General features: G+C 41.8%; 3 protein-coding genes and 1 long non-coding RNA gene across 7 annotated transcripts in view; all 4 read left to right on the top strand.

Moving 5' to 3' along the window:
- Window positions 1-1433: 1433 nt before the first annotated feature.
- Window positions 1434-14388, top strand: ptdss1a (phosphatidylserine synthase 1a). The gene is made up of 13 exons (XM_060053005.1): window positions 1434-1788; window positions 2254-2345; window positions 3574-3618; window positions 3722-3846; window positions 6646-6804; window positions 7130-7281; window positions 7834-7975; window positions 10861-10973; window positions 11080-11145; window positions 11711-11810; window positions 11983-12051; window positions 12648-12714; window positions 12845-14388. The coding sequence occupies exons 1-13, from the start codon at window positions 1499-1501 to the stop codon at window positions 12937-12939; spliced, it is 1515 nt and encodes a 504-aa protein (XP_059908988.1). The 5' UTR covers window positions 1434-1498; the 3' UTR covers window positions 12940-14388.
- A 131-nt stretch (window positions 14389-14519) lies between these two features.
- On the top strand, window positions 14520-16562 carry LOC132458736 (E3 ubiquitin-protein ligase NHLRC1-like). The gene has a single exon (XM_060053015.1). It carries the CDS (start codon window positions 15227-15229, stop codon window positions 16418-16420), a length of 1194 nt encoding a protein of 397 aa, XP_059908998.1. The 5' UTR covers window positions 14520-15226; the 3' UTR covers window positions 16421-16562.
- Window positions 16563-16857: 295 nt separating this feature from the next.
- kif13a (kinesin family member 13A) overlaps window positions 16858-26529 on the top strand; it is a 165782-nt gene continuing 156110 nt past the window's right edge. For 3 of the 4 annotated variants that reach the window (XM_060052969.1, XM_060052967.1, XM_060052966.1), the window contains exons 1-2: window positions 16858-17160; window positions 17987-18077. In XM_060052969.1, coding sequence (XP_059908952.1) covers window positions 17106-17160; window positions 17987-18077 — 146 coding nt within the window. In that variant the 5' untranslated portion in view covers window positions 16858-17105. The remainder of the gene's footprint in view (window positions 17161-17986; window positions 18078-26529) is intronic. The other variant, XM_060052970.1, reaches the window with a different exon arrangement.
- LOC132458773 (uncharacterized) lies at window positions 19229-19833 on the top strand. The gene is made up of 2 exons (XR_009525949.1): window positions 19229-19607; window positions 19676-19833. It is a non-coding gene; the product is annotated as an uncharacterized LOC132458773 (long non-coding RNA).

The following is a 26529-nucleotide window of genomic DNA, read 5'->3' as shown; positions in this document are numbered from 1 at the left end:
TTTCCCCTGCCTCTGTTCAGTATGTTCAGTGTTGTTAAATCATTTCTTTTTTTTTTATTAGTTACTGTTCTTATTGTGTTCTTGTTAGTGTGATGTTTGAATAAACTTGCCTGTTGCGTTGGTATAATGTTTGTATAATTACTGTTATATAACTGTTACTGTTTCAATGTGACCCAGACCATATTTCTCATTTAACAAACATGTGTAGCTTATAATGTGTTGCAGGGCAGAGCAATTATATTCAATGGCTTAAAACAAACCCATCTGTAAAGATCAGTGAATGCATAGAAATCAATGACAAGTGGTGTAGATGGTTTTCCCTCTGTGCAAGGTCATTAGCCCATGTCCTACAAAAAAATAACGACTGTAATCGCAGATGTTGAAGTTGTTAAATCGTTGACTAACCATTTGTATGGAACAATCGGTTAAGGTAAGTTAAGTGCTTGAGTCTCGACACTTTAGAGAATGTCTAGCGCGCAACTTGAATAAGCCATGTGCGAGCGATATTACCCGGGCTCCAGCGCAACTTTCCTTACCAGGTGAAGCCTCAGGTAGCCTAGGACCATTCATACAGGAGCAAGCAAGAACGTTACCTTTTTCTGTCCTTGGGAAACTAAAAGACGGACAATCCGTTTCCACTGTTAGTGCAGTTTATCATTGCACATTTACGAGGCATTTCTTTTTTAAACTATCTTTATTTTCGAAAAATAGACAATGACAGATGAAATGATATTGAGCGGGACATTGACTGTATTATTTAAGGTGGTCATACCGTACCTACCATGTATATAACACATTGAACATTGAACACAAGAAATGGAAGAAATTCCATTTATGCCCATGTACTTTCACCACTATCTAAAAAATAAAAGGGCCTGCAGGAAAATATAAATACAGTACGCAATAATTGAGTTCGACGGAAAGTCGAAGTTAACACGTTTCTGATTGCTCTTCAGCTTCAGATGGCGTCAAGAGGGGTCTCTGGTCGTAATCAGTCGCAAGTCCGTCCCTGACCAATCAGCATTCATTAGCAGAATGCTAGCGTGTATGGCCAACAACGGCCCAAACTGTAAGAAATCGAAAGGACTTAAGTACTCACTCATTTGACTTTTGAACCATAATCTATATTGCACTTGCGGAATCTACAATAAAATGTGCGATATTTCAACGACAAGCAGGTGAAAGAGGCATAATTAGCCGTCTAGCCCCATAGACTCCCATTCAATCTGGACTCGCCCGCGAGTCCAGATTCGCGGGCGAGTCCAGATACAATCGCCCGCGATACAATGGGGCGTATAGGGAGTGCCCAGGCTCTTCGTAGACGGGCTCTGGAAGCACTCGAGCTAGTACTCTAGTCTCATCTCCATAGGACGCGACTAGCAAGGACGCGTCCTAGCAAGGCTGCAGCCTTCACTTTGGGAAACAGCCCGTGGCTCCGGGAGGTGCGTCAGGAGGTGGTGCGTGATGGCTCCGGGAGGATGAGGTGCGTCAGCAGAAGATGCCTTCTCCAGGAGGAGGAGGTGACTGTCTCCAGGAGGAGGTGCCTGTCTCCAGGCGGAGGAGGTGCCTGTCTACAGGAGGAAGTGCCTGGCTCCCCAGGCTGATGGCGTCCATGTATAGCGGCGGCTCCCACACCCTGAGCAAAGATGATGTGAATTACAGGATGCATTTCCGAATGATCAACGAGCAGCAGGTGGAGGACATCACCATCGACTTCTTCTACAAGCCGCACACCATCACTCTGCTAACATGCACCGTGCTCAGCCTCATGTACTTCGCCTTTGCAAGGTAAGCGCACCTCGGCTAGGTAGCTTAGCTCGGCTAACACAGGAACGATGGACCATGTCCTCCCCTGTCTTCTTCTCTGTCCGTTTTCTTCGATAGGTGGTAGTTGGTGGAAAATAGTGGCCAAAAATTACCAATAAGTGACACATGTATTAATATGCTGGTTGATGTTTGACTGTTTAGAAGGTCAACTGCTCGTTATGTAACGTTCGCGCACATCAAGGGACTTTCTGACATCCTGCAACAAGATCCCGTTAGCCAGCACGTCCTGTGTTCACTAGATATCTAACAAGTAGGGTTTATCATTCAAACATTGGCTCTGTCTATGTATCCTACCCTTGATCGGCAGTGTTCAGTAGAGACGGGCACCCGTACACATAACGTGTTAGAGTAGCCTCTCTTTAAGAAATGCTTGGTGCTGACATCGTGCTGTTTGTTTGTTTCATATTTGGACATTTGCACATGCAGAGACGATGGAAACCCAGACAGTAATATCTGGGTGGGGGTTATCCTGGTCATATCCTTCTTCCTAGTCATCAGTGTCCTGGCCTTTCCGAACGGTAAGCACAAACGAGGCATTAAAGGTATATGTAACATTTCAGCATTCAAATATCTAAAAACGTCTACAGTGTTGTTTGTTGTGTAATAGCAATTATCATCATTATCCCAAACGTTTCCAACCAAAGCCAAAGAAATATTCACGTTTAACGGCCCGTTACATGTCGCATCTCCCAGGCGTCAGATGCCCTTTACACATCCGCGGCGAACACCGGAAAAAGTAATTCGGTTATTTAAATATCGATCTAGTTTAGGATGCGCTGCTTTGAAAAGTGGCTCATGTCATGTCAGCCATCAAACTAATTCAATGTCTCCCACATAGACTTCACTTGGTTGGTCACGTCACTTTTTATTAGTATTTTTTTATCCGTCATAGATAATGACATTATCGACAATTGATAGTGTTTCCTTTACATTGACAATGGTTTTACTATTTAAAACCGGATCTATACAGTCTATGTCAGTGATTTTCAAACTGTGGTCCGCGGACGGTACTGCAAACTAAAATCTAAAATAATATTATTCATAGACATTTTTAAATATGTATGTATGATACACAATTTAAATTAAATTGAACCTATTGTGTGATTACTAAAATAGGCTAGTGCAAAGATTAGAACGCTCCAGAATATTTGGTCTAGTGGCTAGGAGGGAACTTTGAAATTCAGTGCTCAGATGCTACTTTTAGTGCTAATATATGCCCATTAAGAGTTGCGGGTAAGTCAGGCATGACTGTGTGTGTAGACATATTTTATTATGTGTATTATAAGGTGCCTGGTCCGTGAAAATTCTAAAAAAAATGGTCCTCACGAACTCAAAGTTTGAAAACCCCTGGTCTATGTAGTAACATCCACCCCCCATCTTAACCTGCTATTTACTGTATCAATTGGGAAAATTTTGAAACGTGAAACCTCTCAGGTCTAATTGCATTTTAGTTAGGCTATGTTTGAGGGAAGGGTACTTTGTAATTTGCCTGTTTTATAAACCAAACGCTGGCCCTGCAGAGAGCAATGCTGCTGCTCCACCTTCTTTTGGGCACCCTATACACACATACTCATACCCGTGATTTCACTTTAATTCAGAGTTTGAATATTTGTGGAATATCCAAAATCTTTCTAACTTTAAATAACAACCGGAGCTCTCTTTCTTTTTACCATCTGTTGGCATTCGTTCATGAAGTACACAGGCTTGTTGGCACAATTCAATCATGTTGCCTTTAAATTCTTTCAGGGCCGTTCACCAGGCCGCATCCTGCAATATGGCGCATGGTTTTTGGTAAGTATCTTTTATTTTTTAATTTTAATAGTCTCAACTCTATGTTTTTTTAACTCTGTGGATTTTTAATGACTTTAATTTTCTTTCTTCCCACACTTTGAAGGCTTGAGTGTCCTCTACTTTCTCTTCCTGGTGTTCATCATATTCTTCAACTGGGACCAGGTTAAGCAGCTCATGTATTGGTTAGACCCAAACCTACGCTATGCTAAACGAGAGGCCGATGTTATGGTGAGTTATATTATAATAATAATAATAATAATACATTTAATTTAGAGGCGCCTTTCAAGACACCCAAGGTCACCTTACAGAGCATATAGTCATCATTCAAAACTATGTAAAACAGACTAGGAATAAAAGGAAAACAGAGGTTAAACATGAAGAATAATAATAATTAATAACACTCAAAGACGCCTAAAGTGAAGGGGGGACCTCACTAACCACCACCAATATGTAGCACCCACTTGGGTGATGCACGGCAGCCAATCGGTGCCAGAACGCTCACTACATACCAGCTTGAGGTGGAGAGTTAGGGATGAGGTGGAGAGTGAGGGAAAAGAACATATTTAAACACTATCGACCATATTTAAACACTGTCGATCACATTTAAACACTATGGACCACATGTAAACCCTATCGACCACATGTAAACACTATCGCCCACATTTAAACACTATCACCCACATTTAAACACTATGGACCACACGTAAACCCATTATGAATTGTTTACACAAGGGGTGCCCATATTCTTCCCAGTGGAGGGCCAAAATTAAATCTTTGGGGAGGGTTGTGGGCCAAGATGTTAATTTTGCAGTACATTAAGTTAAATGTGGGTATATATAGCATGCATGTGCAAAATGAACACTATCAAAAAGTAATTTTGAAAATTACTGACACTGTTTATTGTGCTTCACATTTATGTTCCAAAAATTTGCGACAAAACAATCGACAAAAAATCTGGGGCCGTATTCACAAAGCATTTTATCTTACCGCTAGGAGTGCTCCTAACTCGCGCTAAAACATTTTACGTAGGAGTTTTTTCTTAAAAGTTATTCACAAAGCCGCTGAGACCTACTCTTACTAAGGATAAATCACAAAGAGTGAACTAAGAGTGACGCGCCGTTGCTATGGATTACGTCAATTCTCGTGCACGAGTTTAGAAGCGGTCAGTTCGGTGATTGGTTGTTCAGACGAGCCCACTGAATCACCGAAAAACAAGGAAATAGCCTAGGCTAGAAATGAATTCCTATTAAGTAGTTATAGTGCAGTTAGCAGAATACACGCATGATGACAATTTTGTGCAGACCACGATAATGACGTTGTAGCCTGCACGTTCAAGAGAGAGAGAAAGCAAACAATAAAAATACGTAAAATCTAAAAGAAAATAAATGTTACGAACTACCCAAGTGTTGACTGATTTGTGCCAAGGTGTTTACCTAAAATGTGTTTTCAAAGTGATCCCTGTCCACTCGGTTCCACACGGCCAAATTCCTTGTAATGTTGATCGCCATCATCATCATCATCATCATCATCATCATCATCATCATCATCGTCTGGCTGTGGAATGTTCCTCCGCTTGCAGAGGTTGTGTAGAATGGCACATACAGTGATTACTGTGCTTGCCCTCTCTGGGGTGAGGCGTATTTCGCCGTGGAGGACATGAAACCGACGTTTCATCTGCCCAATTCCTCTCTCCACAACATTTCGTGTATGTTTGTGTGCTCGCAAAGAGCCAATACGATGTGTTTTACGCATAGGACTAAGCGTAATCTGCGTAATCACTTACATGTTACACTTTAACTGTGCTCCCGGTTGTGGATTGAGGTAGGGACGGGTGTCTAGAGCCACGTCTTGCATGGATAGTCACTGTCACCCAGCAAGTGACACCCAACTGGTACATCTCAAAAAGCTGCCTCAGACCGCTCACCATTAAAATGCGCGAATCATGGGTAGCTGAAGATCCAGGCCACTTTGCAACAACATCCAGTAGGCTATGTTAAAATTTTGCCTCAATTTGCATCAAAAACAACCTGCGTGTTGATGGAATGCACTTTCTTCCTATTGACGAACACGTCCTCATCTTTTGATGGCGCAATTATTTATATTTTTTATAAGTTATATATTTTTTTTTATAATTTATAATTTTTATAACATTTTATTTCGGGACTAATCGGATTATTCCTGTTAGTCGGGGATGTTATTGCATCGCGCATTAACTCCACAATAAATTGAATACCCTAACATTTCGTCTCGCAGGCATTTTAAGATTCTTTGTGAATAGGTCTTACTGAGTTAGGAGTCCTCTTGAGGACTTTTAAGCTCTCCTTGACTTAGGTGCTACTTTTAGTCTTAAAATACTTTGTGAATTGCTCTTAGTGAAAAAAGTTAGGAGTCCTAAATTTAAGAGTGACACGCCCATTATTTTTAGGAGTTACTCCTAAATTCGCCAGTTAGGACCTACTTTTAGCCCTAAGATCCTTTGTGAATACGGCCCCTGGTTTCTTTAAATTTGAAAAATATTTGGAGACAGACATGGAACATTACTAGGCCTTAGACATACATTCTTCACTGGTTTGAACAATCATTTTTAAATCAGTAATAGTAGCAGAATTGGACAACAGCATGAGAAGGTTTGTAGAAATCAGTACTGTATTTACTAGTGCAATAAACACAGTAATATGGGACAAAACATGCCCCCATTAATCATACAGAGCAGAACATACTCCAAGGTGACACATTGGAGGTCTATATCAGTGGGAGACAGGAAGACTGTTTTTTAAAAGTATCTCAATGTCAGGCTCCAGCTGACTTACTGACAAAGTGAGTGTCATGTACGGTAGGTTAGAATCATATTAAGCAAAAAAAATAAATAATAATAATAATAATAATTATAGAGTGGGCAAGGCGCGGGCCAAATACAACCGGTCCCAAAATGTGCAGCAATGGTTTAAACATTATTGATAAAAAATCAATGTGGATTAAAATGATCCAGGACAGGTGGTTCAACTTCTGGTCTCTTGTTTGTTACAGGAGTATGCTGTGAACTGTCATGTGATCACCTGGGAGAGGATCCTAAGCCACTTTGACATTTTTGCATTCAGCCACTTTTGGGGCTGGGGTATGAAGGCCCTTCTTATTCGCAGCTATGGCCTTTGCTGGACCATCAGCATCACCTGGGAGCTCACAGAGGTAAACTATAGACACACTGAGAAGATCAGAGGCACTGATCCCAGATAGGGATGAGGGTGTGCACAAAGTACGGAATTGTGTAAGGAATAACAATTAAAGTAATATTAAGCAATGCAAATCTACCAGAATATGTTAAATATAGTAGGCCTGTGACACACCTTTTCATAAGCCAATTTATGCCACTCACCCTGTCATTGGGTGTCTCCAGCATGGGTTATAATGTCTTCTTCATTAATTGTAAATATGTAAGAATGTAGCAACTGTATTCTCTTCCTAAAGGCTTCAGTTTATTTCTCAATAGCATTTGTTCTGTCTCCTCTTTTAGTTATTCTTCATGCATCTGCTGCCCAACTTTGCGGAGTGCTGGTGGGACCAGGTGATCCTGGACATACTGCTGTGTAACGGAGGAGGCATCTGGCTTGGCATGACCGTCTGCCGCTTCCTGGAGATGAGGACCTACCACTGGGCCAGTATTAAGTAGGTCCTCTTCTAAGAAGAAGGAGATGTGTTTATATACCTGTAAATAATCTAATATAGCCTATAATACTAAAACCTATTTAAAAATAGCCTTACTGAATTCATTAATTTGAACATGTTTCCTTGTTCATTGCTTAAAAGAAGGGTACATTAATCTGCTAGTAGACTAACAAACTCAAGATACAGATGTCAAATTGATTGAACGTTTTAATGTTTCGCATAGTTGTAGTGTGTTGGTTGCCAACCGCTCTATCTTGTCTTTGTAATAATTTGGTTGCTTTGTTTTTATTTATTATACAGAGCTCAGTGTTTGCAATTGAAATCAAGTTAAACAACTTCCCAATCATCACATTAACTAGGCTTGGGGTTTAAACACTTGAATCTATCTAATCTAATCAGTATACAGCAATAAGGCATACCATCCGATGTAAGGTGTTTATTTTCAGACGGCTGGATTACACACTAAGCATTTAATTGGACTTGAAGTGATTAGTGTAAGGCTATTATTTAGATCACTCTTCTGTCTCTCTCCATCTCTCACTCTCCCTATAGAGACATCCACACTACCACAGGGAAGATCAAGAGGGCCGCCCTCCAGTTCACGCCTGCCAGCTGGACGTATGTGCGCTGGTTCGACCCCAAGTCTTCTCTACAGAGAGTGACCGGTGTCTATCTATTCATGATCATCTGGCAGGTAATTCAGCCTTCCTGTGGTCTGCCATGGTGATTAGATGTGTTTGCAGGGGGATCTGGGATCTGCTAGGCATCGCTAAACTCGCTAATGTGATCGACTATCTTGGTTTTAAAACATGGAAACCAGCCCTTGTAAGAGTCAGTCCACTTATCTTGACTGCACTTGTCCTGACTGCACAAGTCAAGACAAGTCCCCTGCTGTCCTCGCCTTAACTGAAACTCCTGATGAGAGCAGAGGAGTTTGAAGTAGTGATGGGAATTTCGGCTCTTCTTAAGAAGCTGAATCATTTGGATCAGCTCACCATCAATAGCTGGCTCTTTCGGCTCCCAAACGGCTCTTCATATAACCACTTCTACCTTTTATAATTCAGCCAAATGTAGCCCGTTTTGACTTATGATTCATATGTGTAGGCCTGTAGACTGGGTACCCCCAGCCCGTTCTGCCGGCAATTTGAATTCGCCCTGCAGAAGGGTCTAGAGAAGAGCAATACATTTCTTTCTGCTTCCAATACATTTTTGCAGGAGCCAATCACCAAGCTGGCTTCCCCCCTGGCGCGCTATTGGCTGGTTTAACACAGGGATGACAGGGAAGCGACGGCAAGCAGCCAATTGCATACAGAGTCAGTTGAACTAGGCCCGTGGATCACGCCTCTTGTGCTGAAGAATAGGACAGCAGCCTCCCCAGACCAACGTGCAATCTACGATTGATCTTGGGCTGGTAATAGCCAGGCTAGTAGGCCTGTACCAGTGTTTCCGCTAGAATAAATTGGTGCCGGTCATCATGTGACATGAAAGGTTTCCTTTTAACGTTTTTTTTATTTTTTACTTCTTTCGATATTTGGCATCTGTGAAGCGTGCCTCTGCTGACTTAAAAGTCAAATGTATCGAGAGTGTCTCTGCTGCTTGCAATGCGCATAAGCCTCGTGACTCTTCCTTCCCCAAGGCGGCTTCGCTGAGCAGTCTTTATTAGAGCTTAGATCGGGCCCAGAAAATCAAGCCCGACCCGGCCTGAGCCTGTGCACGTTCTGTCCGAGCCCGGCCCGGCCCGGCCCCGATTTCAACTCGACATTTTTTTTAATACATGTGTAACTTTGTACACATTTGTTACTTAGGCCTACTCTGCTAAATATATATGTAAGGGATAATGCATACAATGCCGGTCATTATCGGGAAAATAAGCCCCGACTGGCTGAACAGGACACCGACGCGCAGAGGATAGGTGTCTTGCTTCGCCCTGAAAGGGCTTATTTTCGATAATGACTGGCGACGTTCTATACATTATCCCGCTTATTACACGGTTACTTGCCAAAACGAAAAAATAACTTCATATGTTGTGCCTTTTTACAATTTAATCGTTACCAGCATTCGTAGTTTTGATCTGCAGTGAAATAATCCACCAAAGACGTTGACGTCGCTTAGCAACCGAAGGCGCTGGGGTTCACAAGTTACCGGACTACTACCCATGCAAGTGAACGGAGCGTTCCACGGCATTGAGAAGACCCGTGTAATAAAGGCCTATAATATTTCTGTTTATGGCCAACCCGGTATCACACGATTTCGTGCTCATGCGCACAAACGTTATTAGTCTATTGAATCGTGTCCCAGATTACGATTGTCCGACTTTTTTAGTGCTACAGAGAAAGAAATGTAAACCAATGCATTCTGAATGGGAACGTTCTCCGACAATTGACGTACTCCACAAAACGAAACGAGAGAGAGAAAGGGAGGGACAGAGAGAGAGGGAGAGTGAGAGAGAGAGAAGCTTCAGAAGGGGCGAGCGCAGATAGTACAGTGCACCCTCTAGTTATATATCTGTATATATTATTATCTAGTTATATATATATATATATATATATATATATATATATATATGTCAACATTTCTGATTTGTAAGCAGACCTCCTCAAAAACGACGTTAATTGTCGGAGAACGCTCCCATTCAGAATGCATTGGTTTACATTTCGTTCTGTGCAGCACTAAAAAAGTAGGACAATCGTGATCTGGGACACGATTAACGTTTGTGGGCATGAGCACGAAATTGCGTGATACCGGATTGTTATGGCATAGATTTCTCCTCAGATTAGGCCAATAAAGCTATGATAAACGCTCGATCAAAGGCCCGGCCCGGCCCGCATTGTTTTACATGAATTGGCTAAACAAATGACCACTGTAGCATATTTAAACACAATTCAAATTGCGCAGAGAGAATTACTTCCATTGTTCATTCTGACCGGAGATTTTTAGAATTTTCGGTCCTACTCATTTTTTTTCAGCTCAATGACCGCTAATTACCGGACAACGGAAACTATGGCCTGTACATCACTTAAATTATTCAATGCATCTTATTGGTATTCAAAAGTAAAATTAAAATTTTCTAATATCAATACATTTCTGCAGCCGATTGTTTTCACTGCATATGAGCGCATCCTCACCCCTTGCTTCTTGCTTAATGGTACGATCCTTGTCTATCCACACGTGATTCGTTGCATGAATGCACCTGACAGTGAGTCACTGCACACACGCATAGCATGCACGGAGCACACCTAGCGCAGAGATCTTCATATCATTCTGCCTAGGCAAACTTTATATAAAAAAGAGAAACGGCTCGTGGTCAGGAGCTTACTCCCATCGTTCACTTAAAAGAGCCGGCTCTTTGAACCGGCTTGTTTGCGACTGACCCATCACTAGTTTGAAGCCTTAAGGGTAATTGATAATACATGGGAATCCATGAGGCCAATGCACTAGTTCGGGGAGGGAGCACAACTAACTGTTTGGATTACTCCCAAATTGAATTAATCTTAAATTGAGATTATGGAAATCCAACAATAGTAAAGGTATTATATCGTTAAACCCAAGAATTAACTCAGTCTCTCTTCTCTCCTCAAGCTAACAGAGCTGAACACGTTCTTCCTGAAGCACATATTTGTCTTCCCAGCATGCCATGCGCTTAGCTGGTGTCGGATCTTGTTTGTCGGAATAATTACAGCTCCAACAGTCAGGTGAGAATGGTATTGTGTTTGCTGCTCATGGCTTTACTTGGATTCTGGCAGTTTTCGTATGGATAACCTTTGATCTAACATTTGTATTTTCTTCCTTCTTTGTTAGGCAATATTATGCCTACCTTACAGATACACAATGCAAAAGAGTTGGAACGCAATGCTGGGTTTTTGGGTAAGACATATTGTAAAATTAGTTCATGAATTAATGAAGGACCAACCTTTTGGGAGTTTTGCGAATGTTCGAGGGGATTAGGCTTTTTTCTCTTTAAATTTAAACCTCACTTTGAAACTGAATGGAGTTTCTCTCTGCACTGCTGCTACACTGGTCATTGAACCTCACCCACAGTAGACAGTGGGTCCACCGTGTTTAAAAGTGTGTTTTTGAGTACAATTTAAAAGAAAATCTGTCTTTCAACATAAAAATGCGGTCAAATTACTTTTAGAATGCACTTTACCCTCAGGGTATGATTGCTAAACAAAAATACAAATTAAAACACAATGCAGACATTTTATTTCATCCCGTCTACATTGATGAACAGATACGAATTATGTGAATTTAGCTCCTAATAGGTTTAATGTCCATTTTCATTTCATGTGGTACTGAATAGTCACCATGTAAGTTGGTCCCAAGGGCTTGAGTTTTTATTAAATTTAAGATTTCAAACAAAGGATTTTTTTCTTATTCGCAAGCTTTGTGATTTGGGAAATTTAGGTTTCAATGTTGTTGTTTTTTCCAGTGCAATCGCCTTCCTGGAGGCTTTGGCCTGCATAAAGTTTGGCCAGGACCTGTTCTCTAAGACCCAGGTCCTCTATGTGATCCTCTGGCTCCTGTGTGTGGTAAGATCAACCTGTTATTAACTCTAAGCTGTATCAGGCCCGTAGGATTGAAAGGACTTTTTAGGCATTTTAATTATGACTCCAGTACCATTTAATATTGAGGTTATGTTTTTGTTAACGGGTGCCAATATGAGCCACTTATTTTGCTTACTGCATCTCTATCTCTTTTTAGGCCTTCATTACATTCCTGTGCCTCTATGGAATGGTGTGGTATGCTGAAAAATATGATCTAAAAGAAAAGGTATGTTTACTTAATTACAGCTGTAGTTGGTATTGCATCTGTCTTTGGGGTTTTGTAAAGGACACATTCAAGCTGCATCTGGTGCTACATAACATGTCTAAAAGACCTTATCAACCTCTACAATAGTCAAAACAGCTGGAATTAGGACAGATGCATAATAGTCAGTAACTAATTAGAAATGAGTCCATGGTCCCTCCCAAGTGCCCACATACGCATGTCGTTGTAATAATAGCCGTTGTAAGAGAGTCTGTGAGGTGAAGAGTCCATTCTGTCATTAATAATGGTACTGATTTGAAAGATGGCTTTCCATCCATCGCAATCTTCCCGATAATAGAACATCATAGCATGCATGGTCACCACCTTTGTTGTTGTGGAAATATTGATGTTGGAGAGAATTTCTATTGTCCTTGATTTGAATTCCCTTTGGATATGCCTTATTTTCGCCCAGATTCATGTTGTATTCACTTCAGTTATTGTTCCTAATCAAAAGCGGTCCCTGGTGTGCTTCGGACCAAGGTGAACTTGTACCCTACAGAGAGCCACCTGTTTTGTGTTGATTAATTGTAAGTATGCCGTATGTCTATTTCTGTTTCCAGGGCTACTCAGACTGGGACGACGGTAATGATGCAGACTCTCCAGACCACATGACTGAAGGATTTAAAGGTACACTTGCCTTTCTTTCTTTCCTAAATCAGCGACAGTAGAAAGAAGTTTCTACTGGAAGTTTGTTTTTCTAGTGCCTTTTAAGCATTTATATAATCAGTGCTTTACAATCTTCACCATCCACTTTTAGGAGATCTTGACGTTGACGAAGACAGCCCTGCAATAAGAAATCGTGGAAAAGGCAGTGTAAAGAACAAGTCCATCAACGGTCTGGAGAGCCAGTAGAGACTGGAGCCAGAGGCTGGTAGGCCTATCCTCTACTCCCAACCAAAGGAGCTTGGAGGGAAGGGAGGAGGTTGTAAGCAGAAAGAGTTGGATCACTTCTGGGTGCATTTCTGTTACCGGGGAGAATGGGCTGGCCTATATAAGAGTTGCAGTGGAGACGGAAGAGGTGTTGGCTAGACGGATCCATGCAGTGTTGTTTTAAGCTGTTCTTCTCAGGCTTGTGACCCATGGGAGTAGACTCCTATTTGAGCAGTGAAGTCACAGAAACGGGATCTATACCACTGAGTGCGCCCGCACGTCTGCGTGCGTGCGTGCGTGCGTGCGTGCGTGCGTGCGTGCAATCACATGCACGCGCAATCACATGCGCGTGCATGTGATTGTCCGCGTGCCTGCAGTTTGTGATTTGAAACAGTGAGAATATGTCTGTAATGCAGATGACAATGCAGTATTGTTTATTCTAGATTTGAGAGCATGGTCATTGTTATCACATTTATCCTTATGGTACAAATTATCATTCATAGTTTATGAGCTCAACTATAGTTTGTAGTTGTCTTAAACTATAAAAGGAGGGAGGGTAGTTAAATAATAAGTGGGCTGTCTTAATCATCTAATAGCCTTAGATTTTTGTTTGTGAAGAAAAATGACTTTTTCTTTTGCTTTGGACTTGACACTCGGATTGGGACAAGCGTCTGATAAAAACAATCTTATTATGAAGGGTGAAGAGGTTTGCCTATGTTTTGCCTGAACCAAGCAAAGCACTTTTTAAGCAACTTCCCTGAAACTCCACAAGCAGATCTATTTTATCTGAGATGCTTTACAGTTTGCCTATTTGTGCATATTTGTCGCGATTTTTTTGTTTGAGGGTTTTGACTCTCCCTGTACACTTATGGCTGCTATCTTTTTTCACTGTACTGGTAACTGAGAGTAATCATTTATATTTCTGCATGTCTTCAATGTGGCTTCTATTACTATATCCACATTCATCCTATTGCCTTCAGTTCATTGCATTTGAATGGCTAAGTATCAAATTGATCCAAGTGATTTAGGAATTGGATGTTAGCCCTCCGTAGATGTCTGTTTCTCACTGTCAACAGGGGGCACTGGTTATTTCTGTTTATGTCCGTCCACTGTCATTGGAACATTCTTAATTCCTGTGTGCTGTGTGCATGCCCGCTTTTATCTAAACATTTCATCATTCTCGTATCCGGGAGGGGTGTTTTGTCTTTCCAATTCAGTATCATCTCGGCACAAACACTGTCCTTTTAAAAGAACCCCACACAATCCAGATCTAATCTTTGTGAAGTGGACCAGTCATAAGGCTACACTATGGAATAGTACATTTCTCTGGATTAGGCGTAATTTGCCAAAACACTCCTATTTTGATGACTTGATGTTGGTTGTTTTCACTGTGATTTAAGAAAATATTAAAGTTTTACATTTCCTCTTCAACCTCTTTAGACTGTTATTTCACCAAAGGGTTTTATTATTTTCTACCTTAAGGTATTCTAAGTGCATATTGGTTACACTTGAAGAGGATGTGTAGGTGTTGAAATGCATCACTTATGAACTGAATATAATAATGTTAACATGATTTCTTATGTGTATGAAGTCCCAGAAGTTGCACATGTTATGGAAGACTAAATCACCTTGCTTGGCCTTGGCAGTTCACTGCCGTGTAATGGAGCTCAGGATTGGCTGTCAAGTGCTGCTCCTCTGTTCCTGAAGGATCCCATTTCACTCTGTCTGCACGTCAGCACACTAACAGACTGAAATAGATGCCATGGAGGGGTATATAATGGCCATGTATTTCAAGAAACACCAATCATTACTTTCAAGATGACGGTTATGCACTTATAATATATTGATTATTTTCCTACCAAATAACTTTCAAGTGACCTGATGCCGATTTTGTTCTATCTGATTAATCAGACAGGGTTTTTTAAAAATCGTATACCATCACATCTCATATTTAAGCACAAAGGACAGTTTTTTTTCCTTTCTGTCTGTTATAATCTAATGGTGATTCATTTCCAAATGAGGGCAACAAAGAGCCTGTGTGTGTGTGTGTGTGTGTGTTTGCCTGCGTGTGCTGTGCCAACCGCGCAGACTCCTATATCACATGACATAGCTGGGCTTACTGGAGCCAAGGTTGTTGTCTAATTTTTAGGGTTAGGGTTAGGCTACTTTTAATTCTCAGGTTTCTTTTCTGCCGTTTTCATTTATTTAAGTATTCTTTTGTTGGTTGAAGACAAGACGGTGTATAACACACATCAAGTTTATTACAGTCATGGCTGTAAATCCTCATTCCCTAAGAAGTCAGGCCACTCGGAGCCCTGAGCGGATCCTGCGAGAGATCCAGAGCAACTTGCTGGAGTGCAAGGTGTGCTTTGAGATATTCAATCCAGCAGGGCAGAGTGAGCGCAGACCCCAGAACCTTCCCTGCGGCCATGTGCTCTGCCTGGACTGCATCGGTGCTCTTTCCCACCCCGTGCTGAAGAAGCTGGAGTGCCCATTTTGTCGACAGCTATGCGATGTTGACAGCACCTCCCACTGCCACGCCCTCGGCGACCTGCAGGAGCTGCTGTTGAACAGTAAAGTTGGTGCTCCAAGCTACGGAGGGAAAGCCCTTCATGTCTTTGGATCTCTGCAGCTCTGCTCTGCCTTTGGTGGCTGGGGAACACTGTTTAACCCCACTGGGATTGCTGTGCTTGGGACCTCTGGGACCATGGTGGTGGTGCATGATGGAGACACGCGGTTGGTGGTGTTTGGCCCCCAAGGGAGGAGGCTACATGGCTTTGGGCGGAGGGGGGACATATGTTACCCACTGGACGTGGCCGTGACTCCCAATGGTCACGTGGTGGTGACGGACGCAGGAGACAAGTCTCTGAAAGTGTTCACCTCCAGGGGGTGTCACGTGTTGACACTCACAGACGTGTTCCAGCTGCCCTGGGGCGTGGATGTAGACATGCGTGGGAACATTCTGGTCTCAGATTCCCAGACTGGCATCCTCTCCCGGGTCACTCTGGACTGTGTTCTTGGTGTCATCCTGGATCATCAGACGCCCATCACTGATCTGGAGCATCCCAGAGCGGTGGCCTGTTGTCAGGTGACGGGGGCCACCGCAGTGGTAGAGCATCTGCTTTTTGATGAGTCACACCCCACTTGGAACCACCGGCCTGCCAGACTCAGAGTGTATGACCAATACTTCAGCCTCCTCTATCAGATAGACAGCTTCAGCCTCAGCCTCGGGTCCACGGCCTGGCTGTGCATGTCCGCAGTGGCTTTCGAAGGAGATGGAAATGTGATTATTATTGACTCCAAGCAGGCAATGATTTGGAAGCTGCATAAGGGCAATAAGCTAACTCCCCTTATTAGCGAAAACCTTGTGCGGCCAGTTGGGCTTATTTGTACAGCCAAGGATAGCACACTAACCGTTTTGGACAGTGGAGACCATGCTGTGAAGATTTATTCTTCTATATAATATGAAATGCATTAATATCAAAAATAATGTTTGGTAGTATTTAGGGAAAACATGAATAAAATGTGTTTTAACCTACATTAAATCGATGAGGAAAGTGATGTTTGTTTAAAATTATAATCCGGTGTACCATGTATTTTGGTTATTCATTAAAATTTGACATATCTCAAAAGAATAACTAATAATAACGAATTCATCATTGCATGATCATATGGTTCATAACCTGTTTCTGCGTGATCGATTGGCACACACAGGCCGTGGACGATAATAATTGGAAGGTGTAAGTCACTCATAACAATCATCTTGTACATTCGTTTATAAAGGCGTATTAAACTGTTAAATGGTCGTAGTTCATAAATCAAGTTGCTAGATCGACATGTGCATGCCACCCCCCTCCTCGGTGTGTTTCAGGAGGAATCCTCCTCCACACAGACCTCTCTGAGGCCAGAGGACAGGCGGGCGACCAGAGGAAGATGGCGGTCGGGATGCTGTCTGGAATATGGGGCAGGATCTGCTCCACACCCAGACTTGGATGGATGTAAACACTGAATTTATATTTGATTTCCACTTCCCGTGGTCTGGACTTGTTTGGGCTTGTTTAATTCGCTTTAACTGCGTTTGATCCGGCGTAAGTCTGTGTGATTCCCAAACTACATCGATAGACTGGGTGGGAGAAAAGTGGACCAAAATGTCGGATTCAAAGGTAAAAGTTGCAGTACGAGTTCGGCCCATGAACCGCAGAGGTAAGTGTTTATATTCTTTACTGTTGCAATTTTATTTGGATTAAGTTACATTTATTCGACATTTGACTGTGAGAAAGTTTTGGCAAAGCCGATTGAACGGACGTGGTGGTGAAGACCTCCACCCTGATCCACCTCCACCCCGACAGAGAGGACTATTTCTCGGTGTTACTGTCCCTCAAAGAGAGGACTACTACTCAGTGTTTGTCCTTCAAAGAGAGGACTACTGCTCAGTGTTACTGTCCCTCCAAGAGAGGACTACTGCTCAGTGTTAGTCTCTCAAAAAGAGGAACACTTCTCGGTGTTACTGTCCCTCAACCAGAGGACTACTGCTCATTGAACACTGTCCTCAAAGAGAGGACTACTGCTCAATGCTACTGTCCTCAAAGAGAGGACTACTGCCCACTGTTGCTGTCCCTCATAGAGAGGACTACTGCTCAGTGAACACTGTCCTCAAAGAGAGGACCACTGCTCAGTGTTACTGGCCCTCAAAGAGAGGACTACTGCTCAGTGTTACTGTCCTCAAAGAGAGGACTGCTGCTCAGTGTTACTGTCCCTCAAAGAGGACTACTGCTCAGTGTTACTGTCCTCAAAGAGAGGACTACTGCTCAGTGTTACTGTCCCTCAAAGAGAGGACCACTGCTCAGTGTTACTGTCCATCAAAGAGACTACTGCTCAGTAGTTTTACTGTCCCTCAAAGAGAGGACTACTGCTCAGTGTCCCCAAAAGAGAGGACTACTGCTCACTACTGTCCCTCATAGAGAGGACTACTGCTCAGTGTTACTATCCTTCAAGTGGCCTTACTTTTGAAACAAACTTGTCTCTGCAGAGTTGGAATTGAACACAAAATGTGTTGTGGATATGGAGGACAACCAGACCGTCCTCCACCCGCCACCGTCCAACTCCAAAGGAGACAGCAGGTAAACAATCAGACAACAGCATGCAATATTTCCTATGCTATTTGGAAGTCATAGCGGCATTATGACAATATGCAATAACCAACTCAACCCAGGTCCTTGAAGTTGTAGTATTATTAGCAGTTTCATTAGTAAGTCCCTGTAGTAGTAGTATCATTAGTAGTATCATTAGTAAGTCTCTGTAGTAGTAGTATCATTTAGTAGTATCATTAGTAAGTCCCTGTAGTAGTAGTAGTATCATTAGTAAGTCCCTGTAGTAGTAGTAGTAACTTTAGTAGTATCTTTAGTAGTATAATTAGTGAGTCCCTGTAGTAGAAGTATCATTAATAGTATCATTAGCAGTATCATTAGTAAGTCCCTGTAGTAGTAGTAGTAGTAGTATCATTAATAAGTCCCTGTAGTAGTAGTATCATTAGTAGTATCATTAATACCGTAGTATCATTAGCAGTATCATTAGTAAGTCCCTGTAGTAGTAGTAGTATCATTAATAAGTCCCTGTAGTAGTACAAGTGTTTCCCCGGCACTGTATGGTTAAGGCCCCGCCTTAACCATATATACATTGATTACCAATGTACAGAAAAAAACAAAATAAACTTAATTATTATGCATTAACAAAGTACAAAACTTTCGTAGGGGAAGGAAACATACTTCCATCAGGTACAAAGATAAAGATAAATAATATATTGGTAACACTGTTCACAACAGTATCCGTGTCATAAAGCTTTTTTAATGCAATTGCACGGCAGCGGCCACCTTGACTTAGGGTGCACTCACACTAGGCCATCTGGCTGTGGCCGTTGCCCGTTTTCACACCTAACCGTGCTCAACTGGCCCCATTGTTCTCTGGCCTGCATTCACACTAGGCCATCTGGCCGTGGCCGTTGGCCGTCGCAACTATGGCCTGGCCACGGTAGGCTCTTGTACATACGTCATCACGTCGTAACTAGGGTTGAGCACCGAAACTCGGTTCCAGTAGGGAACCGGTTCCGACGTAAACGGTTGTAACGAGATCGAATAAGAACACACATTTCGGTTCCTCATAACGGTGCCTGACGTTTTTTAACGCCCCCTGCCCCGCCCCCATGGTGTTGCGGCGTGAACTTGTGTTAGTGCTGGGCGCTATACCGGTTCTCACTGAATAACGGTGTGTATTTTCGTTAGGATATGATTTTTTTTTATATAGCCTACCGCCATACCGGTGTATTTGAGTACACAACGTTCGGAACGCAGCGCTGCGCGACTCTGTTTCAGACGGGACCCTTCTCAATGTTGCGGTAAACAAGCATGGCACGACTACGACTTTCTTTATAGGTCCATGACTGCGAGGCGTGGTATTTCAGGCCAACTGGTAAAAGAGTGTGTCACGGCTTTCAAACATATAAACCATAAAGCCTATGGGCGCCTCGAGACTCGGGACGGACTTGTCAACGCGCTGTGGCATCGCTTACTTGATGTTGTTTTGATTGAAGATCGGCAGGTTGTAGTGGGTGAACGTGAATGAACGTGTGCGTCTGTGTGTGTGTGTGTGTGTGTGTGTGTGTGTGTGTGTGTGTGTGTGTGTGTGTGTGTGTGTGTGTGTGTGTGTGTGTGTGTGTTGCGAGCAAATGTAATTTTAAAGTAACAAACAAACAAACTCAAAGCCGATGCATGCATCCAAAACTTGCTGTTCAAAAACCAAATAAACAAATCAAAAACAGAGTCGTTATTCGCTTCAAATACTTTTTCTTTTCAAAACTTGGGAATTAATGCAGCGCGGTACCGAGCGGTTGAAAACAATGTTGCCGTCTCCTGTGGCTGCCTTGCGCACACGTTATATTACTTAATATGACTTTGGCAGTAATGTTGCGCCATGATGCGTGCCTGCCTGCTTTCAGTGAGTAATTACAATTATTTGTAATTTTAAAAAGATATGTATCAGTCACAGCACTCACAGCAGCCTCTTCGGGTAAGTCGAGTAATTGATGCCAACCGTAAATCTTGCATATCAAGTAGGCTAGCAAACACCGTTGCCATTCAACTCAGTGTCCGCTGACTTTCTGCTTAATGCAAGTGTGTGCCGTTTCGTTTTTTTAAGTACCGGTTTGAGAACCGTTTTAGCACCGGAACCGTTTGAAAAGTACAGAGTAGGCACCGGTATCGCATAAAACCCAAACGATACCCATCCCTAGTCGTAACACGTCATCACCAAGCTTCTGCTGCATGGACCATAATAAAGTCTGCCGCCAGTCAGAGTTTTAACAACAATGGACAACAACACAGAGAACACAGTTTGCAAATTGCTGAGTCTGTTGCTTATTTGGAGCCGTTCTCAGATAGAGCCCACTCTCACTGCTGGTTTTTTCGAGTACGCAAGGCAGAGATTTGAGGTTAATCGTGCTGCACGCGGAAGAAGATTTTTCTTCTATTATGTCCATGAACATAATAAAGGCTTGTCGCCTTTATCATGTCCATAGTCGTCGCATGGACTATACGTCATCCAGCTCAGGTTGCGTAGCCGTGCGTGTGCGCGTGTCAGCTCATTAGCATCTGTACCGTGGCGGCCCGTACCGTAGCAGCACACCTCTCCCAAGTGGCCAAGTTGGCTTGGCCTGGCCAGACTGGCCACACTCACACTGCCAGATTACACAGATTTGATGTGTGAAAACGGCCACGGCCAGATGGCCTAGTGTGAGTGCACCCTAAGACATTTCCCTTGGGAAACACTGCAGTATCATTGGCAAGTCCCTGGAGTAGTAGTAGTAGTAGTAGTATCATTAGTAAGTCCCTATAGTACTAGTAGTTAGGGGTGTAACGGTACACAAAAGTCACGGTTCGGTACGTATCTCGGTTTTTGTGTCTCGGTACGGAATAGTTAAGGGGAAAATTAAATAAAACTGCTTCTTTCTCAACAACGGAGAATGGCCGTAGATCAGCAACAATGAAAACACCAATAAACTTGGTTATGGCATTTGCATTTCTGAATTCCCAGACAGGGGTTGTTGAAATAGTGTTGTGAGCTGGGTTTGCACGGCTCGTTTTTTTTTCCACAGCAACGGAGATAGTCACACCCCCTGGTGCCTTTTCAAATGCGTTTGCTAGGGATGTGCATTTCTGGCAAAAATACTATTCGATATTCGCTGAGAAGTATTCGCAATATTCGTAAAACGCACGCACGCGCCTCGGATACACGCACACACAATGACACAGGGAGAGGCTTTTATGAATTGTATGAAATAAATTAGGGCCCGACCGATTTATCGGCCTGCCGATTTAATCGGCCGATTATAGCCTTTTTGAAAATAATCGGCATCGGCCAAAAAGACGCTGATTACAACCGATTATTATTATTATTATTATTATTATTATTTTTTTAATAAATGTTATTGCGATTAGTATCCTGCAGATTGCGCTCCTACTCGCCTTGCTAACTAACAACTTTAGCTGGAGTAAAAAAGAGGAGATTGAATTTTACCGTACAACATGAAAGCACGCTCGCTCAGGCAGCTGCGCGCTCACCTCACCAATGTACACAAGACGCGTTGTTTGAGCATGTTGTGCCTGTTTTTCTTTAGGTCCCAGGCCATGTTAATTTGTTATACTGTAGACTCTTAACGGTGAGACCATACTGCTCAGCACGCACGTGTTAGTCACTGCTCACGAGCGCAGCACATTGGGAGTTAGTTATTTATTTTACATTTTACATTACACTAATTTTTTACTGTAAATGTATTCTAAAACACTCAAAGATTCTGCATTCAATTCACATATTCGTCAAAAGTGTTTAAAGTATATTTAAGTTATCAAAAACTACGTTTTATATGTTTTTTATTTTATTATTATTTATTTTTTTAATCGGCCGATTAAATCGTAATCGTAATTTTTCTCTGAAAATAATCGGCATCGGCACTCAAAAATCAATATCGGTCGGGCCCTAAAATCAATGTTTATTTCAACAACTGCGCCATCAACATTAAACATCAAAATTATTTCAACGTGGGCAGGCAGATAGAACTACATGCGCCGAAAACAGATCCCTATTTATTTATTTTACTGAACACAGCCTGCATGACGTTGAACTAGACACGTCTTTTTAGAATTTATTTGTTACCAGCATTCGTAGTGTTGATCAGCAGATAAATAGTCCGTCATTGACGTCGACGCTGGGGTTGATAAGTTATCGACTACATGTGTGATATGACAGAAAAAAATCCACTTTCCTTGAAAGCGGTCATTATATGCTTAGCAACGGTGAATTATCAAACAATTATTCACCACCGGAAGTTGTGAAGGGCCATGCAAGTGAACGGAGCGTTCAACAGCATTGAGAAGAGCCGTGTAATAAATAACGATAGTCTCCGACTATTCGAATATTCGACGATCGTCGCCCATCCCTAGCATGTGCATGTTAAAGGGCCATGCAAGTGAACGGAGCGTTCAACAGCATTGAGAAGAGCCGTGTAATAAATAACGATAGTCTCTGACTATTCGAATATTCGACGATCGTTGCCCATCCCTAGCATGTGCATGTTAAAGTGCTGTTCGTAGACATGGAGAGCCTGTCGGAGACCCTCTCCGTAGCTTACGTGCGCATCCAATATTTTTGAACTATCCGTCGAGGCCATGGACCTATTGGTCGACGAAACGGAGACGGCAAGGGCTGTGATTGGTCCTCTAACAAATTCGTTTCCGGAATCACTTCTCCGGTTTGACTTTGCACCTTAATTACTTTGTACATTGTTTCCTTTGCACCTTAAAGGGGACCTATTATGCTTTTTCGACTTTTATGACCTAAAAACGTTGTTATAATGATTGATAGTCATGTTTAACCATACTAAAGTGTCAAATAATGACGTACATGCATTTCGACGTATTCCCTGCAGTCTGGGGTGGCTGTGCAGAGCGCTAAACACTCGGGACAACGTTTGCAATTCACTTGTTCACATTTCCGGGAAATCATCTACGTAGAGGCACTCCTGCCGCGCCCCCATATGCCTGGTCAAATCTGCCCCCACGCGCGCTTCAAGGAAGGTAACCAATCACAATGGAGTTGGGTTGGCAGGAGGGAGGCGAGGGGGCGGAGAAGGACGAAACCGAGCGTTGACAGAGAATGCTGAAAGCGCCCAGATGAGAGGAAGAGTTTCCCAAAAATCGACATCGTTTTTTGTGTATGGTTAAACATGACTATCAATCATTATAACAACGTTTATAGGTCATAAAAGTCGAAAAAGCATAATAGGTCCCCTTTAAGGACCAATAAAACACCAAAAAGATTTGAAAAGCTTTGGAAGTTTATTTACAACACTGTTTACATGGTTTGTTTGTAGTCAACATATAAGATAGATCGGGCGGTGATATGTATTGCGTATTCGACATCCCGACGGAGAGCTGCTGAGGGGTCTCCGTAGTTACCAGTTGTGGACGAAGTACTCAGACCACGTACTTGAGTAAAAGTTGTGATACCTAGTGTAAAATATTACTCCAGTCAAAGTAGAAGTACTCCCTTTAAACGTCAACTTGAGTAAAAGTATAAAAGTACTTGGCTTCAAATGTACTATCAAAAGTAAAAGTAATTTGGTGTAATGTAGTTCCAATGTCTTGCTGTGTCCTTTATACACTCAGTCCAATCATTTAAGGTTAAAAAAATCAAACACAAACACCACTCTAAATACAATGTGTTCTATTTGTGATATCAGGTACTGATATCATTTGAAATGATCATAAGCACAATATACTAAACGGAAACCAAATGGTTAGGAATCAACAGGATGGGGGAAATACACATTAGACACGTATTTATTTAACAATTTATGGTTAACTGTGCAACTTGCAAAAACAGACTCCTTACATGACTGTATAACCTACCTAAAGCTAAAATATTGTTTGTTTAGTTTGAGAAGGAGCTGATTTTCAACATTTCTGGCATCCAATCTTGCCCTTCTTGGGTTGAAAATTAGTCTAGCAGTGCTAAAGAGGCGTTCACACGCAGCAGAGGCTGGTAAGGCAGTGTTGATTTTAAGAGACAATTTGATTTTAAGAAACGATTTCAGTATCTCTTTGTCGTCTACTTTAGAGGCAAGGTACCCTTCTAGCTGTTTAACAGTTTCCTGGCCATGAGTTGTCTTCATGCTAGAAAATAATTCATCTTCATCTGAAGCACTTGATCCATTGACTGGTGACTGATGTGAACATTCTTCCTCCAGACGGGTCCTTGATGTAGTCAAGTCCTAATATACAACATATATTGGGACAGATAACAGAAATCATGTTATATAAATCATAGGGAAATTCCGGTGTACAGTACAGAGGAAATTAATGAGCTTATTTGAAGCAACATGCACAGAGTTATGGATAGGCAGCTAAAGCTGACCTATGAGGGCAAAGAGCCATCAGGTTCTATGCCCCATTAGATAAGCTTTACTTCCCTGGCCACAACTCAGTCTAGGTTGTGCCAAATTTCCTTGTTCTTTTTCCTGAACAATATGAACAGCATGTGTCCTTGAACAATAAGGCTATGGGGTTCATCGATATGAAACATGTATTTTAGGCCTATATATTAATCCAGGTACAAACTAGAGCCCGACCGATATATCGGCAGGCCGATATTATCGGCCGATATTATTTTTCAAACTATTCGGTATCGGCATTATAATGGCCGATAAATGAATATTAAAAAAAAATAAAAATTGTCCACCAGAGGGCGCTCTAACGCCCCAAACCCGCTGATTCAGGCAGAGTGAATGACGGAGATCGACGGAGATCATCGGTGTTCATAGCTGTGTTCGAAATCATTCCCTATCACGGATATAGTGCACTATATAGGGGGCTCGCCATTTTGCAGTGGTGTTCGAATTCTCAGTGGTTAATTTCATGCACTAAAATTTGAGTGTACATACGATGTTCCCTACTTGTTACTCCGTATACCACAATGCAATGCGGTAGTGTTCTTCCGGAGGAGAAGAAGAAGCTGAATAACCGCGAAAACTAATACATTTAATGATGGAGTCTCCGGCTTTCGTTTAGAGATGTCAACAATTTAATTGGGAGTTAACATAGAAAATGTAATATTCAAAATTAATAAAAAAAACTTGATCAAGGAAATGTTGCATTCAACATCAATACAAGCTCCAGCTTTCCTCGGGATTGACCGGTTTGTTTACATGATGTGGGAGCATCTGTCTGCGTCACACAAATACCCGGCGCATTTACTGACGCAAATGACGCTTAGAAATGTTCAGCGTAGTGTCCGAATTCTCGTTTGTTCGTTCCCTATATAGTGCACTATATCATAAACACTATATAGGGAATAGTGAGGGAGTGAATAGGGAATGATTTCCAACACAGCTCATGTGTGCAAGTGTGTTCATGGTAAGTTGGCAACTGTCACAAGACATACATTGCTTGAATAACAATTAAAAGAACATCCCCATCAATTCTCTAAAGTCGATAAGCATGACTTAATTCATGACTACCATGTCCAGTTTTGCTGTTGTTATGTGTTAGTTGAGAGTGAAAAGGATTTAAAGGATAACTACAAATAACCAATGTTAGGGAAATCTGTTTGTTTTGTTGCGCGTTTCTGGATTTTTTTTTTTTATATATATCGGCCGATATATCGGCATATCGGATTTTTTAATCACAAAATATTCGTATCGGTATCGGCCTTAAAAATCCTATATCGGTCGGGCTCTAGTACAAACCCCCCACCCTTTTAAATAAATAAACGTATATAAATGTGCTTGTTTAGTTTTTTAGTTTACTTTTGGTTTTGTAGACTAGGCGGATGACATCTGAAATCAAAATGCAACAAAACATACTAACGTACTTACGTACATACATAGATACATACCTAGTTTTAATAGGTTCTCATCAGATATCCACGCTGTTTTAAATTTCGGGAGCAGGATGGAAGCAGCAATAAACTCTGGTTCTATGGGGTCAGAACAGTCTCATTAATAATGAATGCACAGAGAAGGATTCACAAATGTTTTTTGTGATTTATATATAAATTACTCTCTTCTCACAAATACATTTCAATGCACACACAAATGCATATCGGTATGTTTAAATGTAAAATAAATCCATAAACAAAAATAAGTTTCACAAACACATTTCTGATCCACACACAAATGTGCCTTGTTTTAAATAAATGTAATATAAATCCATAAATATATTAATTAAAAACATATTTGCAATTTTCATCAAAAATGTATTTGGATGTTGTTACATTTATATACAAAATTTTAAACTTGAATTGACAAGATTTTTTTCATTTGTGAAATTTTTGAGACTCTCCTGACGTCGCTGGATTCACAAATGCATTTTTTTCAACAAGGAACTCTCTGTAGCCAATCAGATGCCTCCCTCGTTTTCAGCCAATTCCGACCTCTGAGTCCAGCTTCCGAGCCTTCCGGTTCCCTCGCTCAAATGTCTATGGGAAATAAGTAACATGGGTTTTTTGAATGATCTAACATAACAA

The sequence above is a fragment of the Gadus macrocephalus genome, chromosome 6, assembly GCF_031168955.1.
Source record: "Gadus macrocephalus chromosome 6, ASM3116895v1".
NCBI classification, from domain to species: Eukaryota; Metazoa; Chordata; class Actinopteri; order Gadiformes; family Gadidae; genus Gadus; species Gadus macrocephalus.
Note: the sequence above shows the minus strand (reverse complement) of the source record. Positions and strands in the feature narration are given on the sequence as shown.